Source organism: Garra rufa, chromosome 7, assembly GCF_049309525.1.
Source record: "Garra rufa chromosome 7, GarRuf1.0, whole genome shotgun sequence".
Lineage (NCBI taxonomy): Eukaryota > Metazoa > Chordata > Actinopteri > Cypriniformes > Cyprinidae > Garra > Garra rufa.
In genome coordinates, this window is record NC_133367.1 from 46,670,210 (window position 1) to 46,695,472 (window position 25,263).

A 25,263-nucleotide genomic window follows, 5' to 3' on the forward strand; every position below is an offset into this window, starting at 1 on the left:
TTCACCTCAGTTTGCTGTTAAGCTTGAGTAAGGGCTCGTCAGACGAACTAACTTGCATTAAAGGGCAGCCGAATATACAAACGTGTTTCTCAGTTTAAATAAAGTTTATTTCGACTAATATAGGTCACCTTAATTTACTCACCAGTCCATGTTTTCACCGTTATGGCGGCGCCCCGGCCGTCAGTCAGAAAAAAAAAAGGCTACCGACATGAAAAACACGATGAATATTGTTAGTTTGCTGTTAACAAGTGAAAACAAATTAAAATTGTTCAGTTTTTCATAAAACAGAAATAATATACTGACCTTTTTGTCGAGTTATTGATGCAACATTTCTCTTTTGTCCTTTTTACCGCCACTTCCTCTCAACAGGAGAAAAAAAAATCTCCCTTGCCATTGGTCAATTTTTCGCGGGCAAGTTCACTACTGTAAACGGATTTACAGTAGTGGAGAATTACAGTAGTGATCATATAGGGCTGGGCGATTAATCGAAAAATAATCGAAATCGACATTCAGAACCTATAATCGTTAAAATTTTTCCAGGAAGATTATTTCAATTACTTTCCCTTTAAAAAACGCAAGCGCTCCGTTACGTTATTCCGCCGACATGTCGATGGAGAGCTTAAACAGTATTTATACAGTAAAAAGTATTTACAGGATATACAAGGGTAATTTTATTTAGAGGAGATACTGCTTATTTTCTACTTTTAAAATGAAAAACATTGAAAATTATTTATTTTGTTTCCAATAGTGCAAGTTATTTATTTTCACTAATTTAAGAAAAATGTGACTTTTCGTTTTAAGCAATGCTTGCTTTAATTTCAGTTGTTCAACACTGATGTTCAATTAATAATCATAGATCGTAGATAGTGTGTTTCCTTCAATTATTTTAAAATCAAGTAATGCACCCTTCATCCAAAAATCTCTCGCTTGTAATATGTGAACATATTTACTGTACAAAACTTGTCAGTGAACTATGAGGGCAAAAAAATAATTATTATATAAATATAATTAAATATAATTTTATTAATAAATAAAATAATCGTTCATTAATCGTAATCGGGTTAAAATGTTCAATTAATCGAGATTTTGATTCTAAGCCAAATTGCCCAGCCCTATGATCATATATTTTCCCATAATCCTTTGCAGTTTACAGTAAAATACTGTATATACATTTTACAGTATCTTACTGTAGATATTACAGTAAAATACTGTTCAAATTACAAAAATCGGTTACAGTGTAGTAAAAATGTAGTTAACCATGACTGTAGTAACCGTGGTTTTTTGGTGCGGTTTTTTTGGTTTTAAAAAAATCATGGTTCTGATACCATGGTTTTACTACGGTTATATTGTAGTAATACTATAGTAACCCTTGTCAAAAAATCCTAGAGGATTCCAGTTAGAATTTCTATCATATTTTGGAACCGTTCCTAAAGGATTCCATTAGGAATTGTCTTATAGGATTTTCTTATACAAGACATAATAATCATGTAGCATAATTTCTACAGGATTTTAATGGGTTTTATTTTAAAGCATCTTTCAAGAATTTTGAAGAATCCTAACTGTAAACTTTTTTTATAACACTAACTAATAGTTAAGTGTCTTGCAGTTTACTTTAACTCACCTCAATGTACATTCCAACAGGAATCCTCTACATGATTCGTTAGAATTTCTATCATATTTTGGATCCGTTCCTATAGGATTTTGATAGGAATAGTGTTAGGATTTTTTTTTTTAGAAAACAGGATCTCATTAAAGTCCTGCAGAAATTATGCTACAGAATATTTATGTCTTTTCCCAAAAGAAAATCCTATAAGACAATTCCTATTCCAATAACAATCCAGTACAAGTTTCTTAAAAGAATCCTTTAGGATTCTTTGATAAGCAACATACAATGAACAACGTCTACATCAGGGTGATGTCAACAGTAAACTGAAAGTACTTTTTGTTAGTAAAACAAGAACAGTGGAAAAGTGCACCTTCAGATAAAAGTTTCCATAAAGACATGAACATGCATCCAATTAGATCCCATAAAAAATCCTTTAGGACTGATCCTACAGAATATTTATGTCTTATAAGAATATTCCTATAGAAACGGTTCCAAAATATGATAGAAATTCCAATAAGAATCCTGTACAAAATTCTTGTTGGAATCCTTTTAGGATTTTTTGACAAGACATAAATATTCTGTCGGATGGTTTCTTTATGGGATCAAATTGGATGCCTGTTCATGTCCTTTTTTCCCCTTTTTGTAATCTAAAGTGCACTTTTCCACTGTTTATTTTACTAACAAATAGTACTTGCAGTTTGTCGTTTACATCACCTTGATGCAGCACACAGCTTTAGCGCAAACACACACACACACAGAGAAAGAGAGAGAGAGAGAGAGAGAGAGAGAGAGAGAGAGAGAGAGAGAGAGAGAGAGAGAGAGAGAGTGTAACACTTGTCCTTCAATGCAAATACTACACTGGAGCAGTTCTAGACTTGAGTAAGGGAGGTAGATATAAAACTTAGAGGACACCAGATGTTGCAAAGAAAAATAACTCTTTACTGAAAGACCAAAAATACCAACAACAAAAAAAGCAACAAAAGGTAAAACACAGTCTTTTCTAAATTAGTAGTAGTTTAATTTAGCAAATCCACCTGGGCTGGATGATTAGTTAATAGTAGTTATAATTGAATCTAAAATTTAATTCTAAATCTAAATGTCCTAAATCTTTTTTTCTGTAGTAACCCTTTTTTTCTTCACAAGAAAAATAACAAATTTGTTGTTCTCAAGACAAAGCAAATAGACATCACAAATTATTTCCTTCATTTTTATTAAAATATTTGAAAAGGGAGAAATTAAGACTGCTGTCTTTTATAGTGTTCACTAGTCTAATCACACATTGATGGATGGAGTTAGTGTAAATAGCCTCTGCCAACAACGTGTGCTATTTGCACTTAAAGTATAGTGACGCTACAAAGCCGTAAAGCACAACATTAATTACAACAGCTACAAATGGTGGCAGAATAGTCACTACTCCAATGTTTTATACAATGAAAATTAGTAGCATAAACATATAACGTTATGACTATCATTAATAATATCAGTTATACAGATTCATAGCTTTTGACACATAGCTGTGCTAATCGCAGATACAATCAAACGCAAGTTCAGCAACTCACCAAGATCACCCAAAATTGTTGGTTTAGGAGACAGACCAGATAAATGTTACTATTTCATCATTTTTGGCGTCTTTGAAATCAAATTTTAACAAGTTAAACACCGTTAATCACTCGCCGCTTTTCCTCTTCGACCGTTATTTTCAAATGATGCGCGTTACAGTTGCAGGCGCGCTACATTCGGATTTCTTAAAGGGGCCGCGTCAGGACAATACCGTATATAGATGTTCGTATTTCTGTGAATTCTTAGTCACATGTAATACATTTGAACTCATTCGAACATTATGAAATATCATATTTATTATCTTTGCCTTACTTTAATATTATGAATTTAAATAAATACATATTCTTTGTTTACATTTGTGTGTATTCATATAGGCTGCTATTTTGTGGGTTACCATAGTAAATTTTGTAGTTACTATTGTTTTACAACAAAAAACATAGTTTAAGTATGGTTATTGTAGCAAAACTATGGTTTAAAAAAAAAACATAGTTTAAATATGGTTATTGTAGTAAAACCATGGTTTATTTTGTAGTTACTATGGTTTTACAGCAAAAAACATAGTTTAACTATGGTTACTATAGTAAAACCATGGTTTATTTTGTAGTTACTATGTTTTTACTACAAAAAACATAAGCCGCTTTTCCACTATCGTGCCGAACCGTTCTTAGAACGGTTGGGTACGGTTCCAGTTGTGTTTCCACCTGAGCCTGGTACGGCACGGCACGATTACAAACCGTTCTCGGCCCGGAATTCTCGGCACGGTTAGACAACCGTGCTGAGCCGGGCTGGTAGAATGCGTGTGCATGACGTCTATGGTAGAATGCGTCTGTTGCCTGGCTACCAGTTTATGCTGCTAAGCGGAAGTGTAGTAAACATACACGGTAAATATAAATAAAAATGGCTGAGACACTTTGGTCTGTGGACGAAACATTTGCTCTAATTGATATTTGGGCAGAAAGAAAAATTCAGCAACAGCTGGAGGGTGCAAAGAGAAACGAGAAAGTTTTTAAAATTATAGCGCAGAGTCTTGCAGAGAAAGGCATTAAGAAAACTTCAAAACAGTGCCGGGAAAAAATTAAAAAACTTAAACATACATATCGCGTCCAAAAGGACAATAACTGTAGAAGCGGGGCTGCCAAAAAAACAGACAAATTCTATGATGCGCTGGACAGAGTTTTGGGATGCCGCCCAGCCATGCGGAATGAGGGAGTGCTTGACTCCTCCCTGTCAGCTTCACAGCTGTTTGAATCGATCGTTGAGGGTAAGTACACCAGTAACTTAGCTATTCATGCTTACACATTTGTGATGCGATCTGGGATGTAACCCCTGCTGACCCACTAGATGCACTAGATGTAGACTAAATGTAGAATTGATGTAGATATAGAATTGTTACTAAACTAAACTAAAGATAGCCATAACTTTGGTTACGTTCAAGGTATGGACAAAATAAAAACAGTTTTGAAAAGGGCATATGGTAACAACCTAAAAAAAAAACAAAAAAAGGGTAAAATCTTTAGATTTAGGTTTTATTTATTTAGGTTTTATTTATTTGTCATTGTACACAGGGAACAACGAAATTTCAATTAAGTTTAATTAAGAAATTAAAAAATTTCACCATGTCTTGGGTTTTCCTAGATCGCATTACATTATTTATGTAGGCTACACAACTATTTACCTGTTTTAAATGCCTTCAAACCGATGTTTACGAGTTGCTTGCATTTACATTCACAGACACTTTTGATCAGGAAATTCCATCCACTTCAAAAGAGTTTAATTTTCAGTCACCACTTCATGCCCCAACACCACCTCCGACTGGGCGTAATACTTGTACACCACAAGAACCACCTGCATTTGAAGTTCCCCACCTCACCTCATCTTCTGAACTTCAGACTTCAGTCAACAATCATGCACGCAGCATTCTTGGTAAGAAACCTTTTTTACCCTCATTTTGGCACAGGCTGTTATAAAACTCCAGCAATTCAAAATGCATTAAAATGTTCACAAAAGTTTGAAACATGACAACAACAACAACAACAGCCAAAATACTGTAATTGTAATGTCATTGATAACAGAAATTAAACATTAATAGTTTACAAATGTGGTTGCTGGATTTTATGCACATGCCATGAAGTAAATGTCAACTACACATCTATTTTGTTTACTTCAGTTTCTATGGAAACAGAAAGAAAAGGTGTTGTTTATTTTAAAGGGAAAAGGAGGCACAATCCCAACACCCAAACCGAATTCCTTGCCTACCTAAAAGAGTCTGATGCAACCTTCCAAACTCTTCTCAACAACCATCATCAGGAAATGATTGAATGCCGTCAGGCAGAGGCAGAAGCTGAAGCAGCAAAGTTAAGAGTGGAAGAAAATTTTAATAATCAGTTTTTAAAGTTGTTTGGGCAATTTGTTCAGATTCTGGGTCAGAATCGTTCTGTAACCCCTGCTGACCCACTAGATGCACTAGATGTAGACTAAATGTAGAATTGTTACTATACTTAACAGTGATGTTTACAAGTGTAAAAAGATTACACACAGAAAGGCAATTTTCTTATTGCTTTTATTTATCCTTTTTAATGAAATATTATACAATATAAATAGATTACATGCAGGAAGGGAATTTTCTTATTGCTCTTATTTATTATTTTAATGAAAAATGTACAATGTAAAGATATTATATATGCACTAAGACAATTCGCTTATTGCTCTCATTTATTTCAGTGGAAAGTGTACAACATTGTGCAGAACAATAAATTTTTTAAATAGTATTATGTTTTCTATGTTCATTTATTTAACATTGTTTCAGTGTTTTTGTATTGTATTTATTTTCCATACATCTCTTTTTGTCTTTCATACATTGTGACTAAAGTGTCTCAACAGGCAGGCACGCACAACATCTGCTTCAGGGATGAATCTCTCCCGCTCTGGAAGAGGTGTGGAAGGCTGTTGATATTGGGGCGAATCAGAGGCCATCCATTCTGGTCTGCACACCTCATTGTGTTGTTCGCACAGATTATGCAGAATACAACATGCTACCACCATCTCTCTGGCCAAATCCAAATCACAGTCATTACGTTTTAAAAGGCAACGCCACCTTCCTTTCAGTCTGCCAAATGCAGTTTCAACCATTACTCTGGCTCGACTAATCCTAGCATTGAACATATCTTGTTGTTCTGTCAGTCTTCCTGTGTCTGTGAAAGGTTTCACTAGCCATGGCTGAGCAGGATAAGCAGCATCACCAATAATGTAATAGCCGAGATTCTCTCCTCCAATGTGTCTTGTGTGTGCAGGAAAAAATGTCTGTGTGTTCAAGAGGTCCCACAGTTTGGACAGTCGAAGTACACGGGCATCATGTAGGCTTCCCGGTCGGCCAACACAAATATTCCAAAACTGCCCCTTTCCATCCACAACAGCCTGTAAGATAATAGAGTGCCAACCCTTGCGATTCACATAATCATTATGGTGTTCCCTTGGTGCGATTATCGGTATATGTGAGCCATCAATCGCACCCACACACTGTGGCACCCCCCATCGTCTTTCAAAATATTCTGCCATCTTTGCAAGGCTCTCTGTAGATGGGAGAGGGATGAGTTCAGCCAGCAAGATGTCTGCAGCTGCAACGCAGAACTCTTTTGTGCAACGCCAAACAGTTGTTCGACCAACTCCAAAAAGATGCGAAATTGTCCTGTATTCTGAATTTGTTGCCAATTTCCAGAGGGCGATGGCTATTCTTTTATGGTGAGGGATAGACAGACGGAATGCAGTGTCTTCTTTTTCCATAGCAGGGCGTAATCTCTCGCAAAGGTATTCAAATGTGTTCTTATGGTGCGTTCACACCGGACGCGACTTGCGCGGAAAAAACGCGCTATTCGCGCGTAGTTGAACGCTTGAACATTTGAGTTTACTCGCGCCATTCGCGCGGTAAAATTCGCGTCATTCGCGCGTGACATTTTCTTCACAACAGACGCGAATTCGCGTCAAGGGAGGGGCTTCTGCCACTCGTCAGCGGGAAAGTAGTTGTAAAATAGGTGAATGAGCTGAATTTGCCAGCTTTAGCTTGCTTGTAGTCTCAATATGTATGTATATGTAGGTTAAATTGAGTAAAGAGCGTTTTTTAAAACTAACCAGATTGTCCGACCTCTTCACTCACTTTATTCCTAGCAAGATCCCTTTTATTCCTGTTTCTACAAAAGTCCAAAGATGTATCGTACAGCTCCGAGGAACCACAGACAGCAACGGTGATTTTGTCCGCCATTGTTGTTTCGGATTTCTGCCTCCGTCACTACTAGAGCAAGCTCCTGATTGGTTACCGCGGCGCGGAATTCCGCCGAAGTTCAGATTTTTGAACTCGCGCTATTCGCGCGAATGGCGCGGCAATCGCTTGAAACGCTCAATGCGCGCCGCGCCATTCGCGCTATTCGCGCGTTTCGCGCCGCCTCATTCGCGCGTTTCGCGCCGCAGGATGGCTATTCGCGTCTTTGCATTGACTTAACATGTAAATCACTCGCGCTTGCCGCTTCATTCGCGTCCGGTGTGAACGCACCTTTAGACATGCGAAAGTTGTCAATCCATTGCCTTTCTGTAAATCGTGGAACACATTTTTCCCACCAGTCATTTCCCCGGCAGTGGGTCCATACTGTGGGTGAGCATCTTGTGTTTTGCAACATGCGAAACATCTGGGGAAAAACACATAGTGCATACAGTACATTAACCACTGCTAATGATATTTAAATCAGTATTATGCAGTCAGCATTATGCAGTACATTATTTTTTTGTAATTCTTGTATTAAAATCTAACTTAAATTGTTATTAGCAATGTATTCCATAGGGAGTGTAGTACCTGATTTTAGTAAAAAAAAAATATATAATAAGGTTTGTTTTGTTTGTTTGTTTGTTGAAGTATAATAACAATGGCATTTAAATAATGGAATTTAGTAATAATATGTAGTGTTTTTTCTTTTTTCTTTGGCTATAATTTACATGGTCATTTTATTGCTTAATGAATTTTATTATATGTATTACTTTGCTGAAGTTAACAGTAACTACGCTAGTAAAACTGTAAAATACTGCTCGTTGATCAAAAATTGTGGTATTTGTGTGTTATACAAATGATAATCAATACACTCAAAACAGTTTTACCTCGCGCAGCGCCATCTACAGGCGTTGGTTTACTTTTACAAACGTTATAACAAAGTAACATTACATTTACATTTACTCATTTAGCAGACGCTTTTATCCAAAGCGACTTGCATTAAATAAGGGCACTTAAGTATGAATAAGTACAAAGTATTTGGGTTGTTAGTTCATTTTTCTACAAATTGAATATGTTTAACTCATTTTTGTCACCAATGTCCATTATATAGGCTAAGCTAATTAAAACCCACATTATAGTTCGATAATAATATAATACTATACAGCCTAACATAATACAATTAAATTACAATAGCTCATTCATTAATACTGTCAGTAAATGTGGTATTTTTACCTTCAGTGTCCGTCTCCGGTGGCATGCATATCCCCTCAGCATTTGTTCGTGTAAAGTTAACCGTTGTCGTCTTCTGTTTATTTTATTTTTCGCGTCCACGGTTGTGTCCTTTTTTCTCTTATTTAACGAAACAAATATCAGGTAAAAAAACAGTCCCAAAAACAGAAATATCTGTTCGTCCTCCATATTGCAGCCTATAGCCTACTTGCGCTACCAAGGCAACGACTGACGCATTTGTATTTACATTCCAAAGAGTTCCGTTATCTGCACCACAGTGGAAAATCAAACCGTATCCGTGCTGACTGGCCCGGATCGGAACGGAACAGAACGGTTACGCATTGAGAACGGTTCGGCACGATAGTGGAAAAGCGGCTATAGTTTAACTATGGTTACTATAGTAAAACCATGGTTTATTTTGTAGTTACTATGCTTTTACTACAAAAAACGTAGTTAAACCATGGTGACTATAGTAAAACCATGGTTTATTTTATGGTTACTATGGTTTTACTATAAAAAACTATAGTTAAACCATGGTTCATTTGTAGTTACTATGGTTTTACTTCAAAAACCATAGTTAAACCATGGTTACTACAAAAAAACCATGGTTAATTTTCGTAAGGGGTATGCCTCCTCATTTGTGCAACCCCTAATCAACCACAAAAATCTTACAGTAGTACACCGTATTCATGTTGCTATCAAAAGTTTGTGCAATAGCTAGCTGTGCTAATTATAAACACACCAAATCTAACAGTAAGTTTTGCCTTGAACATAAATAACAATCCTAACCAGCCTTGCTCAATTTAAGCTTCCTGTCTTCAAGAGTTGTGGCTGAAGTAGGATCACCCTGCTTTGAAATCACGGCTAATGAAAAAGGAGTATTAACAACACTGCTTGTCTCAATGCAGCAGGAGAGTATGGGCCACTGCTCGTCATATTTAAAGGCTAAAGGCTTTGGGCAGAATGGTGTTTTGGGGCACCAGACAACACCCTTGTCAGAATCTTAGACAATGGATAAATCAACTCTGAGATGTTTTTAGACTGGGGAAAGCAGTTCATAGCTCACCTGCCTAATGAAGATTCCCGTCCACATGGGCTTCTACTTGATGGTCACAGCAGCCATGTATTCAACATTGAGTTCCTTAATCTCATGAGAGACAACAATGTGCATGTTGTGTGCTTCCCTCCTTATACAACTCACATTCTCCAGCCAGCTGACAATGAATTCTTCCAGGAGGGCCGGATCTACACCAGAGAGAGTGGTGGCAGGAAGCTGCAGAGACCCCTCTTTCTGCCCATGCTCTCAAAATTTTTTGTTTCAGTTAAATGTGTTTGACAAACAGTTTATTGGGGATGAGCCAGGGGACAGTTCACCCAAAGGTTTACATAAAAGTTTTCATGTGGGGGGTTAAGGGGGTCATATTCGTTTCATATTGACTAATAAATTGAATAATAAAAACTACGAAAAGAGAAATGAGTCTTAATTATGAACAGAACAAATGAAATTCTGGCCTATAACACATTAAACAGCTAACATGAGGAATAAATATGTGTAGATTAATGATAATACATGATGTCCCAAGCACCCAAAACCTGTGTCCCAATCACCCAAACATTCCTAAAAAAAATTTTGGGCTCAGTTTATTCTAAAGTGTATGTCACACCAACTTCTCTTCCAACATAATTATATTTTTTTCACAAATAGATAACATCTGTAGGGTTACAGAAATATATCATACATTGGGCTGATGTTTTTAATTCATTGCAAGAATGATTATATAACGCAGAATAAAAAAAAAAAAAAGTCCCAATCATCCTTAATTCACCAACACCTCAACATCCGAGTTCAAGTCGAGTCCGGCCGAGTCCAGAAAGTAATTAAATAAAAATAAAAAATAAAAATAATAATAATAATAATAATAATAATAAACAAAATAAAAATTACAATTAACAACTGTTAAAATTATTATCCTGTCATCTTCACTTACTGTAGCTGTGAAAGTAAAGAGAAGGTGACAAAATTTTTACAGGTAAGCACCATATGATTTTGTTGTGATAATTATGAAATGTATGTTGTACGAAATGTCTAGGTTTAAAATGATTTCACAGAATTTGTATTTATTGTGAGACATAGAATGATAAAGGTACTTACTTTTTTCACTTGACCTGTGAGAGTTATACACCCATAAGTTGAGTATATGTTGTCTTCGTTGCCAGAAATGGGTGTTGAGGGTGGGCACAGTGCATCTTGTGCAGCCTTTACTGCCTCATCTGTGACCACAAGTGGAGCCGTGCAGAACTTCTGTGTTGCTGGACCTACCAGCAATTGGGCTAGTCCTCCTCGGGTAGAGATGGTACCCTAACATTTTTTTTTTACTGAAACCAAGTGAACTGAGCTCTACAGAAAAAAATTCCAGGCTGAGGTTTACATATCTGGCAAAAGGTGTCCTCCAGATACTGGTCGATCTTCATCTACAGAGACATTGAAAGACATTGAATGAGATACACAGGGCTGATCTCACAGCAAATGCCATATTGAAGTCCTGCTCTTCTGTAACTGCTTGGGAAACTTGTCTGTCCTTATCTCCAAAGATGCGGCATTCACAGCTTTCAAGGAGCTGCTGAAAGTTTTGAATGTCACTGTTGTTGAAACTAGATAAACAAACACAATACATTCACTCTATGGCTGAAGAAATGCTACGACTTTTTACAGGTGCATCTCATTAAATTAGAATGTTGTGGGAAAGTTCGTTTATTTCAGTGTTTAAGTCTTTGGTTTGTTTAATTGTGATGATTTGGCTCACATTTAACTTGGGGAAATTATGATTGGATTGTTTAAGTTTTTTAAGGACATTTCAAACCAAGTCATTTCAGACGTCTAGACAAATCCCCAGGCTACTGAAACATCTCCATCTTTTCCCCAAAATTAGGCTACATCTCCAGATCTAAACCTGTCCACTCCTCAAAGCCTGTTCTCTTCAAATACATCTTCCACATTTGCACAAATCCCTCAACTTCCACAACAACAAATCACTTGTCTACATCAGATCAAACCCTCTCTGAAGACAATGTTAGTATTTTATAATGTGAGAAACTGAGTTTAAAGTCTCATTATGCATATGCCCAGAAATAACAACCCTTTTTTTTAGCATAATCAGCAAACACATGACACTATTCTGAAAAACAAAAAACAAGGTTGTTTTTTTTAAGTTTTAAAAGAAAAGTAACATTTATAAAATGAATATGTAATGTTTTAAATATGCCCAAAAGGTTATATTTTTTATTATTGGAAATAGCTACACATTATTAGTTCTGATGACATGATTATGACAATTTAAATAATGTGCTATTACAGGTATACATACACATGCGCCTTGAATATTCATTTATTTGAATCTTTTGAATCCCAATTCTATCAAAAAAATAGCTTTGGCCTGAAAGCAAATCTAACCACATTTAACAAAGAAACATTCTAGGATTCAGATCTGTACATTTGTCCTAGATTATATATATATATATATATATATATATATATATATATATATATATATATATAAACTAGGACAAATGTACAGAGCAACTTACCCAGTTTTGCCAGATTGGGTTGATGATTTCCAGTCCAAACCAGCCCAAAATTTTTACTGCCAAAATTATGTTATAGAATTTTGTTGCCATATATTTTTATCTCCTTAAAAAAATAATGATGGCAAAAAAACAAAAAACAAAACAAACAAAAAAATTCACAGGAATATGGCTCAAAACAGAGAAAATGCATTTAATGGGAGTCAGAAAATATGCATAAAATGTCCAGAAATCTTTTCAAAGTGACAATCAAGAATTTATCCTATGATTTTAACCCTTGAAAAAACACATTCATCTTTTTAATGTCCACAGTGAAAATAAGCACATTTTTGTGCAAAAAGTGCACAATAAAGTGATCAGAAAGCAATGTAATTTAGCTGGCATTTACTCATTTATTCATGCAGATACCCATGACAGCCATGTGATTCACTGTTGTTGACAGTGTTTTAACTTTCCATCTCCCTGATTGGTGCAGTCACCTAAATTGTAGACGTAAGAATACTTTCTAGAATTGTGTATATAGCAATACTTTGCAAACCCCACAAGCCCTTAACTTTTTACAGGAAGGAAGAGGAAGAAATTGAGGAGTATCCTGGCAGAAACTGTCTTTCTGGGGGAAAAAAAATTATTTAGGACATCCTTCGCCCAAACTCTTAACTCTGCAAGTGACTGACAAAATTCATGCAAAGATTGACATGAACCTTTTTTCTTAAGTGACTTTGTCTTTATAAAGACACTTCACATTTACGGGGTTCTCAGAAATTGAAGTAGTCATAGTTTTGTAACCTTCTGACAAGTATATTTTTTATGGCCTCATTTGCTCCAATAGAAAAATGACAAATAAAATCCCTGACAGTGTTTCAGTAACTTTCCAAAAGAGGAATAAATAAACACACAAACAAAATAACAAGAGATTGATTACAATAGTCATAGATCAAAGTGATAGAAAAACCCCTTTTGTAAAAGTTACAGGGTAAAGTGAATTTAATGGCAAGGTATAAAACATAAATATAGTGTTATAAATGTACATTAAAAATAGAGAAAAACATTCCTAGATTTATGATGTTAATAGCTTAAGAAATGCATCATTATCTGGGTACAGAATTCTATTCTATAGTCAACATTTCTTTGATGTATTTGTGATTCTAGACAGCAGTGCACCAATGGGACTTTTATTTTGGGCTGGTGATGTGACGTCATAAAGATGCGCCGCGCTCCTCATCTGTTGTGATTCACCTGAAGAAAGGTTTGTGCTTTTAAAGTTTTTTAATCAATGCTAACTGTTACAACAATTAAAGCGTTTACAAGCTATGTAAAATAAATACATCATTATCAAATATAACGTTGCAATGCTTTATTTAGTGTTACAGAAATAAAACGTTAGCCTTTAGTAACAGAGAATGTGCGTCTCATTTCTCTCTCTCTATCATGAATCAATCGTGTGATGATGAGAAGTGATGAGAGAAACTGAGAATCCGAATCATTTGAATCAAATCATTTGTGAAATGATTCAGTGATTCGATTCAGCTGCACGCGGACTACAAACGACAACAACAAACACAAACGAGTGAATACACAACCGAGAATGATTTAATGAGACTGTAATATATTAGATATGATGTACAAATAATTAAATACCAAATATAAATCAACATAATCTGTCTAAATATGAATGTTTTGTGTAATTAGTTTATATTTTATACATTTAATATAGGCCTATAAGTCTATTTTTTGACTGTCTTACTAGTGCACTGACTACTGAACTAGGAGCTGATTGAGACCCAGAGATTTAGTTTGTATTGATTTTTCTTTTAATTATTCTCATATTAAACAGGACAAAGTGTTCAAACACACAGAAAAACTCCTGGAGAATCAACCGAGATCCATGCAACACTATTATGAAGATGACGTTTATTAAAGATGAGAGTGAAGACATGAAGATTGAAGAAACATTGAAACATGAAGATACTGAGGAACTAACAAAGATGGAGTTCATTAAAGATGAGAGTGAAGACTTGAAGATTGAAGAAGTGTTTCCAGTCAAACATGAAGATACTGAGAGACAAACAGGTTGGTTTTTTATTCTCAAAGCTGAAATGAATTCACAGGAGTGTAGAAATGTGGAGACATTCGACAGAAGTGTTAAGATCACATGACAAATACTAATACTGCTTTCAAGTGCAGCTGAGATTTTTTTTTTTCTGTAACATTAAATCCAATATTTGCTTCTAATATTAAAACCATTGATTTCTAGCACTTTGGCTATGCAAAAGTCTCTAAGAAAATAATGTATTTTGTAAAAAGCAAACCTTGAAATGTGAGTAATCGTATTTGGCTACTGCATGCGCTCTACAAACAGTACAAAATAGGAAAAAACTGTGCTGTAAATATAAAGCAAGTCTGACAATAAAAAAGCCAAAACAAAAGCACAAACAAGTTCCATTTAGTTGTAAATGTGAGGTGTAAGATTGTAATGTATTAGTTAGGGCAGGGCGATATGGTCAATTTTTTTTTATCACGATATAAATAGCAAAATTTACGATAACAATATAACTGACGATATAATTGACGCTAGATAAAATACTTCAAAACTGCACGACTTTATTGGTGCAAATAAAAGAAAAGAACATTTTGTTTCAATTTAACAAGCAGCTGTTTTTGATGTGCATTAAAGCTATCATTTTGTACCAAAAGTTGTAAATTGCTTGCTGACAGTTTGTGAAATCAAAAGGCATTTCTAGGGATGCACTGAAATGAGAATTCTTGGCCGAAACCGAAAACTGAAAAAGAGGAAACCAAGGCCGAAAACCGAAAGAATTATGCCAATTATTAGTACCGTTGCATTTATGGCTATGAATGTGTACTAATCTTACTAAAATCAAGGCATTGCAATTGCATAAATTAATATTAAAGTTTCAAAGAATAAATCAATTATATTAATTTAAACAATTATTATCAATCAAGTATTATATTACTTAACATATACATATATTTTAATGCCTTTGTTTAAATGGTTTAATAGTTTAAATTTTTATAACACGTTATCTTGTGGATCCATCAGTTCACATTCACAACTCTACGTGTTTCTCCTCCAGCAGGAGGCGCTATCAGAATAATATTACACAAAGCAGAGCAGCAAATGACTTTGAAACAGGCAGCGCTCATATTTATTTAGTGGATAGCTTTTTGAAGTTTCATCGAAATTCTTGTCTTTCAGTCCCCACATTTAAGACCACCTGAAATCATAATTAAGACTTTCTTAACCCCTAATAACACTGCAGTCATCAATGAAAATTAAGAGCTTTATTTCAAGAACCTACTTTCAAAAACAAACCTTACACAAAATACGTTTCTTTTTATTTTTTCCCACCATGTTCAGGGCACAAGAAAAATATTAGGGAACTAAATTAATATCAGCATATGAAGTATAATCGTCTCTCATTGTCTCTGAGGGAATGCAGGTCAGATGCTGAAAGCACTGTCAGTTTTCACTTTCACTTTAACATTGCACAGTTTTCCCGTTGGTTGTGTGATATCCATTGGCTCACCTCCATGGTTTAAAACATATATTTATAAAAATACAGTAAATAGAAAAGACATGTCTTTAAAATATTGCGACGTAACACCAACGTAAAGCCATTGTTTTTCACTCAGTGAAAGCCACATCCGTCTGGTTGTCTGCTCCCATCACTGCAGGCACGACTGCAGACACACCCCCTCTGGAAATTTCGGCATTACAAGTTTTGCAAATCGCTATCCGTGGGTCTTTCTCAGATATACTGAAATACGTCCACACCGCAGATGTGTTGCTTCAGACAAGCACGTGCAGGCAGCGGTTTCTGTTTACGTCAACATACTGTTTCGGTGATAAAAGTCTTTCGGCCGAAACCCGAAAATGGCCCATTTTCTGTGGCCGAATATTCGGTGCATCCCTAGGCATGTCAGTTTAAGTTAAATTTGCTGACATCTCCTGAGCATAACCATTTATATTATCCACAAAAGTAAAGTAGAGTTGCTTTGCAACTGGTTCACGTGTGTTAGCCAATGCTTCGCTTGTACATGCCGCCTCCTCGGTCGCTGCCATGCTTCTCACTCCATGTGCGACCGCGTGAAAACACCAGCGCTGCGTTTAGTCCAAGTTTCATATCATACCATAACATTACACCGGTATTACCTCGAAAGGTATGATATGGCCCAGCCGTAGTATTAGTTGTACACCTCTATATCTTGTAGATAATAAAGTAGATTTGTCAAAAAATAAAGGAGGGAATAAGGGGGAAAAATAGGAAAAAGAGAAAGAAGAAGGTAAAAAATATGTAAAATACATAAATAGATAAAGAGAAGAAATTAAGAAAATAATTCAAATAATATCAATATAATTAAGTAAATAAACAGATGACCATTGTTCAGGAGCATCAGAGTGGAGCAGTAGGTCATATTAATAAATAGGGCTGGGTATTGTGACTAATTCGGCGATTCGATTCTTATTTTTATGGTTTCGATTCAATATCTATTAGCTATCAATATTTCATTTAAAATGTTAGTTTTGCAGTCATGGGATCCATATTTTGATATAAAAGCTGGTAACTGAAACTCTCCTACTTAAGTTTAATACTGAAATACACATCTACATTAACAATAGGGTGCACACAGTTGTTTATTTTAAACAACTTTTATTTTAAATAAACACTGTAACAAGAAATCATAAATATGTGCATCCATTGTACACCATGTAAACAAACTGCAAAATGCACATTACTGTAAAAAAAATAAAAAGACTAAATGTGCAACAGTGAAATCTATTAAGAACTTCAAACATGTTTAAGAAATAAAACATTTTTCTAAATTCAAAACGTTCAAAACAGGCCCATCATAAAGCCCTTGTCTGCGGATACAAAACATTCTAACTGTCCATAAAACAGTTCTTAACTACAGCCTAATCATTTTTGATCACCAGATTTTTTTTGCAAAAAAAAGCAGCTGATGGTGACACCTTCAGGACGAGAGGTGAATATTCATATCCTCTTCCGTGAAGCACGCGCATTGAGAATCGATTCGGGGATTTCCCGAATCGATATTGTTGCGTTAAACTGAAGATTGATTAAAATCGGAGAATCTATATTTTTTACCCAGCCCTGCTAATAAAGAAGGTACTGTATTTTACCATGAGAACGGTATAAACCAGTGGTTCTCAAACTGATGCAGGGATACGTGAACAAAATGCTGAGCTTTGGCATTTGTTCATTCTACCCCAACTTCATTAGTGAACAAATCTGCAGCTTTCAAATTTTCAATGTCATTTTCATTTTGTCTGCATGTAATGACTAATAAAGCTACCAGTCTCGGATGGAGCATGTGAGTTCTCTCAATCTGAGAGCTAAGGACTTTTGTCTGTGAGCTCTGTGCGCAGTCATATCAGGTTCTCAGGCCTTTTTTTCCCCTCCCTGTTAGGCTGCTCCTGTCTTTGAGCTTGGCAGTGCTCCCTTCTCTCTAGAGCAGGGAGGACGAACTCCGGTCCTGGAGAGCCAGCGTCCTACAGATTTCAGCTCCAACCCTAATTAAAACTTACCTGCCTGTAGCTTTCTAGTAACCCTTCAGATCTTGATTATGTTGTTCAGGTGTGTTTGATTAAGGGTTCAAGCTAAACTCTGCGGCTCTTCTGGACTGCCGTTTGCCACCCCTGCTCTAGAGGATCTCCAATTAGCACACCGCTCCCAAAGAAAACATCTGGGTCATCTCTGAGAATTAAGCGTTAGACTGTTACATTGCCCGTGACGGACAGGGTAGTAAAAATTCCATCATAATTCCTTATCACCTGTCATTTTAATTTTCATATTTTAATTATAACAGATTTAATTGCATTTATTTTATTGTTCAAGAGAACAGATAAGACTGCTTAACTTTTCATGTTCAACACCACACCCCGCAGTGACATCGATTTTAATATATTCTCATTTTAATTCATCTTATTTATTTATTTTTCTTGTGTATTTTAATTTTTCTGATATGAAAATGAAATCAAATGAAAGCATAAACATTTATTTAGTTTTAATCAAATGAAAAATAAACCCTTTTAATTTTTGGCAAACAGAGGTTTACTGTTAAAATCAGTACATGGAAGAAAAATTATATTCAGTTTAAAAAGTTTAAATAATAATTGTAATAATAAAAGTGGTTAATCTTGTTGTAATATTTATTTTTTATATATATTGTTTTATGTAAATGATTTAAATAGGAATATATAAACACCTACATTATACTGTACAAAAGTAATACAAGACTAATATTGTTCTGTTACATGTTAAACCGTACTTTTATTTTGACAGGTTGCTGTGAAGTTTCTGTGTGTACTAGGGTTGGGCATCTAAGGTATAATGCCGATCCGATACGTATCTCGATACAAAGTATCCGATCCGATATATTAACGATACATTTGTGGCATATTGCGATGCAATACGATACGATTCACACCCATATCACGATACGATGCGATAATTCAGCACTAACCAATTAGATCAAGTTTATGTGATGATGTGAAAGAGGATGCGGTGGCAGTGAATGAGTTTGATTATTTATTAATCAAGTAAAACCAAGACTTTTTGATTATGTGTATATATATATATATATATATATATATATATATATATCCCTCTATGGCATGAATTATTATTTTAGGATGAAAAAAAATATTTGACCCTATTTTTTGGGAGCTTGGGAGTCCCTGATAATAAATAAATCATAAAATGTCCGCCCCCCAACCCCCCCCACCAGATTTTGGTTTGTTGCCTCAGGGCAACAATATGCCATTAGGGTACTAAACACCAAGGTTTTCTGAATTATATAATTAATGAAATGAGGAATAAACAAGAATGAAAAACATTAGAAAAAAGTTTTATTTTATCAACAACGTCAACAAGTTTTATTTAAACAAACACCATCCATAAATGGTGATATATGTAGACAACTGTACCCATGAACTGCTCCTCCCTGCTGAAAAAAACAGCATATGCTGGTTAGGTAGGTTTTGATGCTGGTTTTAGCTGGTTTATGCTGGTCCTTTGCTGGTCCCTTGCTGGTTTATGCTGGTCCTTTGCTGGTTTATGCTGGTCCTTGACCAGCAACATGACCAGCATAAACCAGCTAAGGACCAGCATAAACCAGCAAAGGATCAGCATAAACCAGCATAAACCAGCAAAGAACTAGCATAAACCAGCTAAAACCAGCATCCCAGCACCAAAACCTACCTAACCAGCATATGCTGTTTTTTTCAACATATGCACAAGCACATTGACACATGTTTATTACATACAGTAAGTTGCTCTTTTGATGCTGGGATGCTGTTTTAGCTGGTTTATGCTGGTCCTTTGCTGGTTTATGCTGGCCATTTGCTGGTTTATGCTGGTCCTTTGCTGGTTTATGCTGGTCCTTGACCAGCAACATGACCAGCATAAACCAGCAAATGGCCAGCATAAACCAGCAAAGGATCAGCATAAACCAGCATAAACCAGCAAATGGCCAGCATAAACCAGCAAAGGACCAGCATAAACCAGCATAAACCAGCAAATGGCCAGCATAAACCAGCAAAGGATCAGCATAAACCAGCATAAACCAGCAAATGGCCAGCATAAACCAGCAAAGGACCAGCATAAACCAGCTAAAACCAGCATCCCAGCACCAAAACCTGTTTTTATGCTGTTTTTTTCAACATATGCACAAGCACATTCACACATGTTTATTACATACAGTAAGTTGCTCTACTGACTAAATCCTGATCTTCTAACCCTCCCTCAAACCCGATTCTGGTGTCCACTCTTCCTCACTGTCACTCTCCTCAAGCTCACTGTCCTAACTGTCGGAAAGAATGAGCCTAACTGCTCGATCTTGGTCTTTACATCCATAAAATTTTTGTACATCCATTTCCTGTGAGTAATATTATACAGTAGTGCAAAATAATTAAATTTGGTGATAACTATGCATCCCTGCACATTTTGATCCATAAGCATGTTATTGTTTAAACAAAAGTGGTCTAACTGCATACTGTTGCCCTGAGGCAACAAAAGAAAAACTACAATTTTAGTATATAAATAAAGACAAAAAATGTTTTTACTCAATCAAATATGATTTTTCACATATTCATGCACATCACAGATATTTTTAAAACAAACATATTTAAATTTAGACATGTTAAGAGGTGAAGTTTATCTTCCCTTCTGCTAGCAGTGTGCTCAAGCCACCTATGGTCACAAAAAGGACTGTTCTACTCCAGGAAGAAAGGTCAAACCCACACCCACCTCAAATTTCATTGGTCACAAACTTGTCATCAGACTTTTAATGTGATATTTTATTTAAAAAATTTAAAGGGGTGTGAGTGCCAAAAAAAGTGGTTTGTTGCCTTAGGGCAACACTATGCCATAGAGGGATATATATATATATAATTTTTTTTTTTAATTAATTAATTAATGTATTTATTTATATATAAATATATTAGACAGATTTAAAGCTCTTGAATTCTTTAATTCAGACATTCTAAACAACTACAGAGTACTTTTTCTAAAGTAAGTGAACCTGCCAAACAGAACAACAGGGAGATGCCAAAATACCACTCACTAAACCTGTCCATTTGAACTGGACTGAGCGAATATCTACTGTTTGTATCCATTATAAAATGAACATACAAATGAAAAATACAGCAAATACATACTATATCTGTTGATGCTGGTGCTCAAAACACCACTGAGCCTTACAAGATCCACCTCTATGGGTGAGCATCCATTATAAAACACCCACAAGACATTCATTTTGACAACTATGCAAATATTTAGAAATTTCACACAAAAATACTATGGATCACAATCCCGAACGCATGACTAGTTCATGAATCAACAGCGGACTTATGCGAGCCTAGACTCCGATATGCAAGAGTGTCATTGTTACTATTACTCTGATCGTCTTTACTTTTACATTAGTGCGAGGGTTTGTTTCATGCAGTCAAGAGATGAAGTAGAGACCCGTTTTTCCGTGGGGGTATAGATTACTTTTATGTGGGCTTTTGCTGGAGGGAGTGGGAAAAAATAACAAAATGATGTTTGCGTGCCGCGGTTGAAAGTTTTGAGCCGCCGTTCAGTCTGTATGCGATGAGGCTTGCTGCGACGAGTCCAAAGCAATCAAACACAGAACACGAAAGAGGCCGTGCTTTGACCATTTTAGGATAAAATTTAAGTTAATTTTAAGCCATCTCACGGGCCACCGGTTGAGAATCCCTGCTCTTTGTGACTTTCTGGACACGCCCCGGTCTCTGTAGTGTTGTGATAGGCTACGTCATTCACGCAGCAGTGAAGGGAGACGTGCTTGAGAAACAGTTCAGAGGGGAGAAAACATACAATACTTTTATTATTTAGAAAGTGGAAAATATTGTTAATTTTCCACTTTCTAAATAATAAAAGTATTGTATGTCTACTAATAATTATAAAGAAATTAATCGGGATTTACCGATGCAGATATGTTAGAAACGATGCATCGCGATACAGATGCCAATTTGTATCCGATGCGCACTTTTTAAACCGATGCATCGCATCGTTAACGTTTTAAACCGATGCACCGAGTGAATCGGGGAATCTTCCCATCCCTAGTGTGTACAGTATGATATGCTGCTTTCTCAAATGAAACGGAATAGTGACACTCACAGCAGCTTTGGAGATTGAGTTTATCTGTTCATGTGAGATGCAAAGCACAAAAATTAGCGGGAGCATCACGTGTGCTTTAGTATATGTGTAGCAAAGAAAAAATATGCGTGCTTCCACCATTCATACATACAGAGGGAAAAGGAACATGCAGGATTCAGATTGAAACTGTCTTTTTGCATTTCAGTTTTCACAAACACTAGTCCATATTGTGATTTGAATTAAGTGACAGACCAACTTTTGATTTATTAATCCAAAAATCGACGATTCGGTGGCATTTCGCACTATAGTAAATTCGTTTTTTATAAATGGAGTCCGCAATCCCGTCTGTGTTTTTTTTTTTCGCGGAGGAGACATTGTAAACACGCGAACATGTAGAGACAGAAATGACATGCCTTTGTGTAAATAAGATAAATTACATAAGGCTATTTAGTTTGTTCAATAAAAGAACAATGTATAGACCTGTTCTATAGGAAAGATAACCTTAAATGAGTTATATTGTCATCTGGTGCTATATCGAAAATTAAATAAACTTGACGTTCAAGGGGGCGGGCCGCCCCACTAAGATAATGGTAGGGGAAACGCTGATATATATCTGAGTCCTGATCGGGAGGTAACGTCCGATTCCGATCGAGTCTGAAACCATGTGATCGGGCCCGATTTCTAGGGTTGTGTATCGAGAACCGGTTCCATTTTAGAACCGGTTCCAAAATTCCATTTACCGGGTAATCGATAAGACACACTCATTTCGATTCCGCTTAACGATTCCCGCGTTCGCATTTTAATGTGATTTTCAAACGATTTAAGTGGAGGAAAGAAAAGAACTTGCGCATTGTTTGCGTGCAGCGCACACATCTGAAACGCGAGCACGGAGAACAGCGGTCCTGATGCGGGTTCCCGACCTGTATCCGTTCTCAAAACAGTTCCGTGCATTTCCACTGCAGAAAAGGTTGTTCCGGCCTGGAACTGACTTCTCTTTCACATTTATTGACCTGTATGAACGAAATACGTCAGCATATCCTCATAAACACAGCATTTTTTTTTGTCTTGAGTGAACTTAAACAGATAAGAAAGAAAACGCATGTGTAACAGTATGCTTAGGTCTGTGTTCGGAGTTAAAGAGACAGCCGTCTAATAAACGTGCCGCCTGTCATAAATGTCAATCAAAGAACAAAAGAAAATCATTAACTGACTGAATATCTTTTATAAATTTAATGAGGACTAATCAATATTTTATTTATGAAAAGAAAACTATGCAGTGTTTTTAAACTTTTGATTTCAATTTCTTTACCTGACATTTGTTCAGTTTTATTTATTTATGCTATTGCTAATTGATTTGCTCCTATTTTATTACTTGTCTTTAACAATTTAATGTTTGAAATTTATATTAGACTAGTTGTTTGTTTTCTGTGGTATTTTTTGGTAAAACCATAGGCAAAATACAGAATAAATATGTTTGACTAAAAACTTTTTAGTGGATTTTTTTTAATCATATTGGAATCGGAATTCGGAATCGATAAGCAGAATCAGAACCGGAATCAGAATCGATAAAATTCAAACGATACCCAACCCTACCGATTTCCGATCACGTGATCGGATCGGGACATTCCTACCATTTAAGGTCATACAATCTCACTAATGTGATCCTGGTTCAGTCAGTGAATGCAATTTGATGTGCACGCTTGTTCTTAAGCAGTCCTTAATGTCGGTTATGGATCTATTTGTGTTGTTTAATACATTTGAGATGTTGTGTTTTCCTCAGGGCATATTCTTCATCTGTGAATGTTAGAAAGTTATGCAAACATATCAAGCTTACTGTCAGGAGTGGACGAGGTTTACACAAATAAACGAGCGCTGCTGCCCGCTAAACAGACAATAGTAGTAGTAGCTCAATAATTCTGGGAAAAGTAGATAGTTTGCTAAAATATTTGTTTTTGGACATAAAATGTGACATGTACAATTATAATCCTAAATGTAAGTGTATTTTTATCATAGCAGTAAATGAAAATAAAATGTAAGCTGACTAATACAGTCTTATTTACAATCTTAAGTTAAAATGTAGGCTGTTTTCTATTATTTAATTTTTAATTTAGTGCCTTAAAGACTCATTTTAGATTTGGAATTTTTGTATATATATATATATATATATATATATATATATATATATATATTATATATATATAATTTTTTTTTTTTTTTTTTAAACATCATTAAATCTTGGGCACAAGACAATAAATACAGTTGTACGTAGTCTATGGTTTTTATTATTTTTTTCTTTCTTTTTTTTTTATTTGCGTTGCTTTTCCTATGTACTTTTATGTTTAAAGTGATAATAAAGTTAAATATTTGTGTGGGAGAGAGTCAGTGCTCCGTGTGTATGCACGCACACTTTGATGGATTAAATGTAGAGCACAAATTCACCATACTTCAGCACATCTCACTTCACATTCAATTGATGTAAAAATATTGCCTGTTTTCTTTTAATGGATATGTTCTGATGTGATGTGTTTTTTATTGTGTGTTAGTTTTTTTTACAGTAAGTTATGGGGCATTTTCCATTTAAAAGGTCAGTGTAACAGACCAGTGGTTCCCAATCACATTCCTGGAGGCCCCCAAACGCTGCACATTTTGCATCTCTCTTTTGTCTCACACACCCATGTTAGGTCTTGGTGCAGGGGTGCCCAACCCTGTTCCTAAAGATTTACCATCCTTCAAAGTTTAGCTCTGACCCAGATCAAACACACTTGAACCAGGTAATTAATCACTTAATTAGAGAAACATGCAGTGTTGGGTGGCTCCAGGAACCTGGTTGGGACTCGCTGTAACAACGCATTTTTATGATTGGCTAACATCATTGCCCCTTAATAAAACCTCAGAAAGAATTATTGTGTGATGAATTTTTTATCTGATGGTTGAGTGGGAGTTGGTACCTTTTCCTTGCCTTTCTTTAATTTTTTTTGCATTTGGTCCCCTAGCCTAGGGCATAAAAAAAATGGTACATAATTGAGATTCAGTCTTTATCTAGGTTTCCTAAACTTTTATTAGATTGAATAAATTGTATAGCAGCCAGCTTAAACTCTATAGGACACCAGCCGACTATGATCAGGTTTGGACACCATGATATGAGATCTAGCATACATGCATTACATATCTACGTGTTTTGGTGTTACCTGCTTTGTGGCATTAAATTGGGGTTAACTTTTATTTATTTGTTTTCCCACCTTAGGCCCAACAGCACTGAAAGAGGAGAGAGAAGTACTGAATGAAACTGAAGAGAAAGATCAGTTTGAGAATCTTCATGTTTCCATTACTGGAAAAAAATCATTTTGTTCCTTACAGTCAGAAAATACATC

At 35.7% G+C, this 25,263-nt stretch overlaps 1 protein-coding gene across 1 annotated transcript; it reads right to left on the bottom strand.

Moving 5' to 3' along the window:
• Positions 1-6,016: 6,016 nt before the first annotated feature.
• LOC141338197 (uncharacterized) lies at positions 6,017-6,946 on the bottom strand. The gene has a single exon (XM_073843748.1). It carries the CDS (start codon positions 6,944-6,946, stop codon positions 6,017-6,019), a length of 930 nt encoding a protein of 309 aa, XP_073699849.1.
• Positions 6,947-25,263: the final 18,317 nt, after the last annotated feature.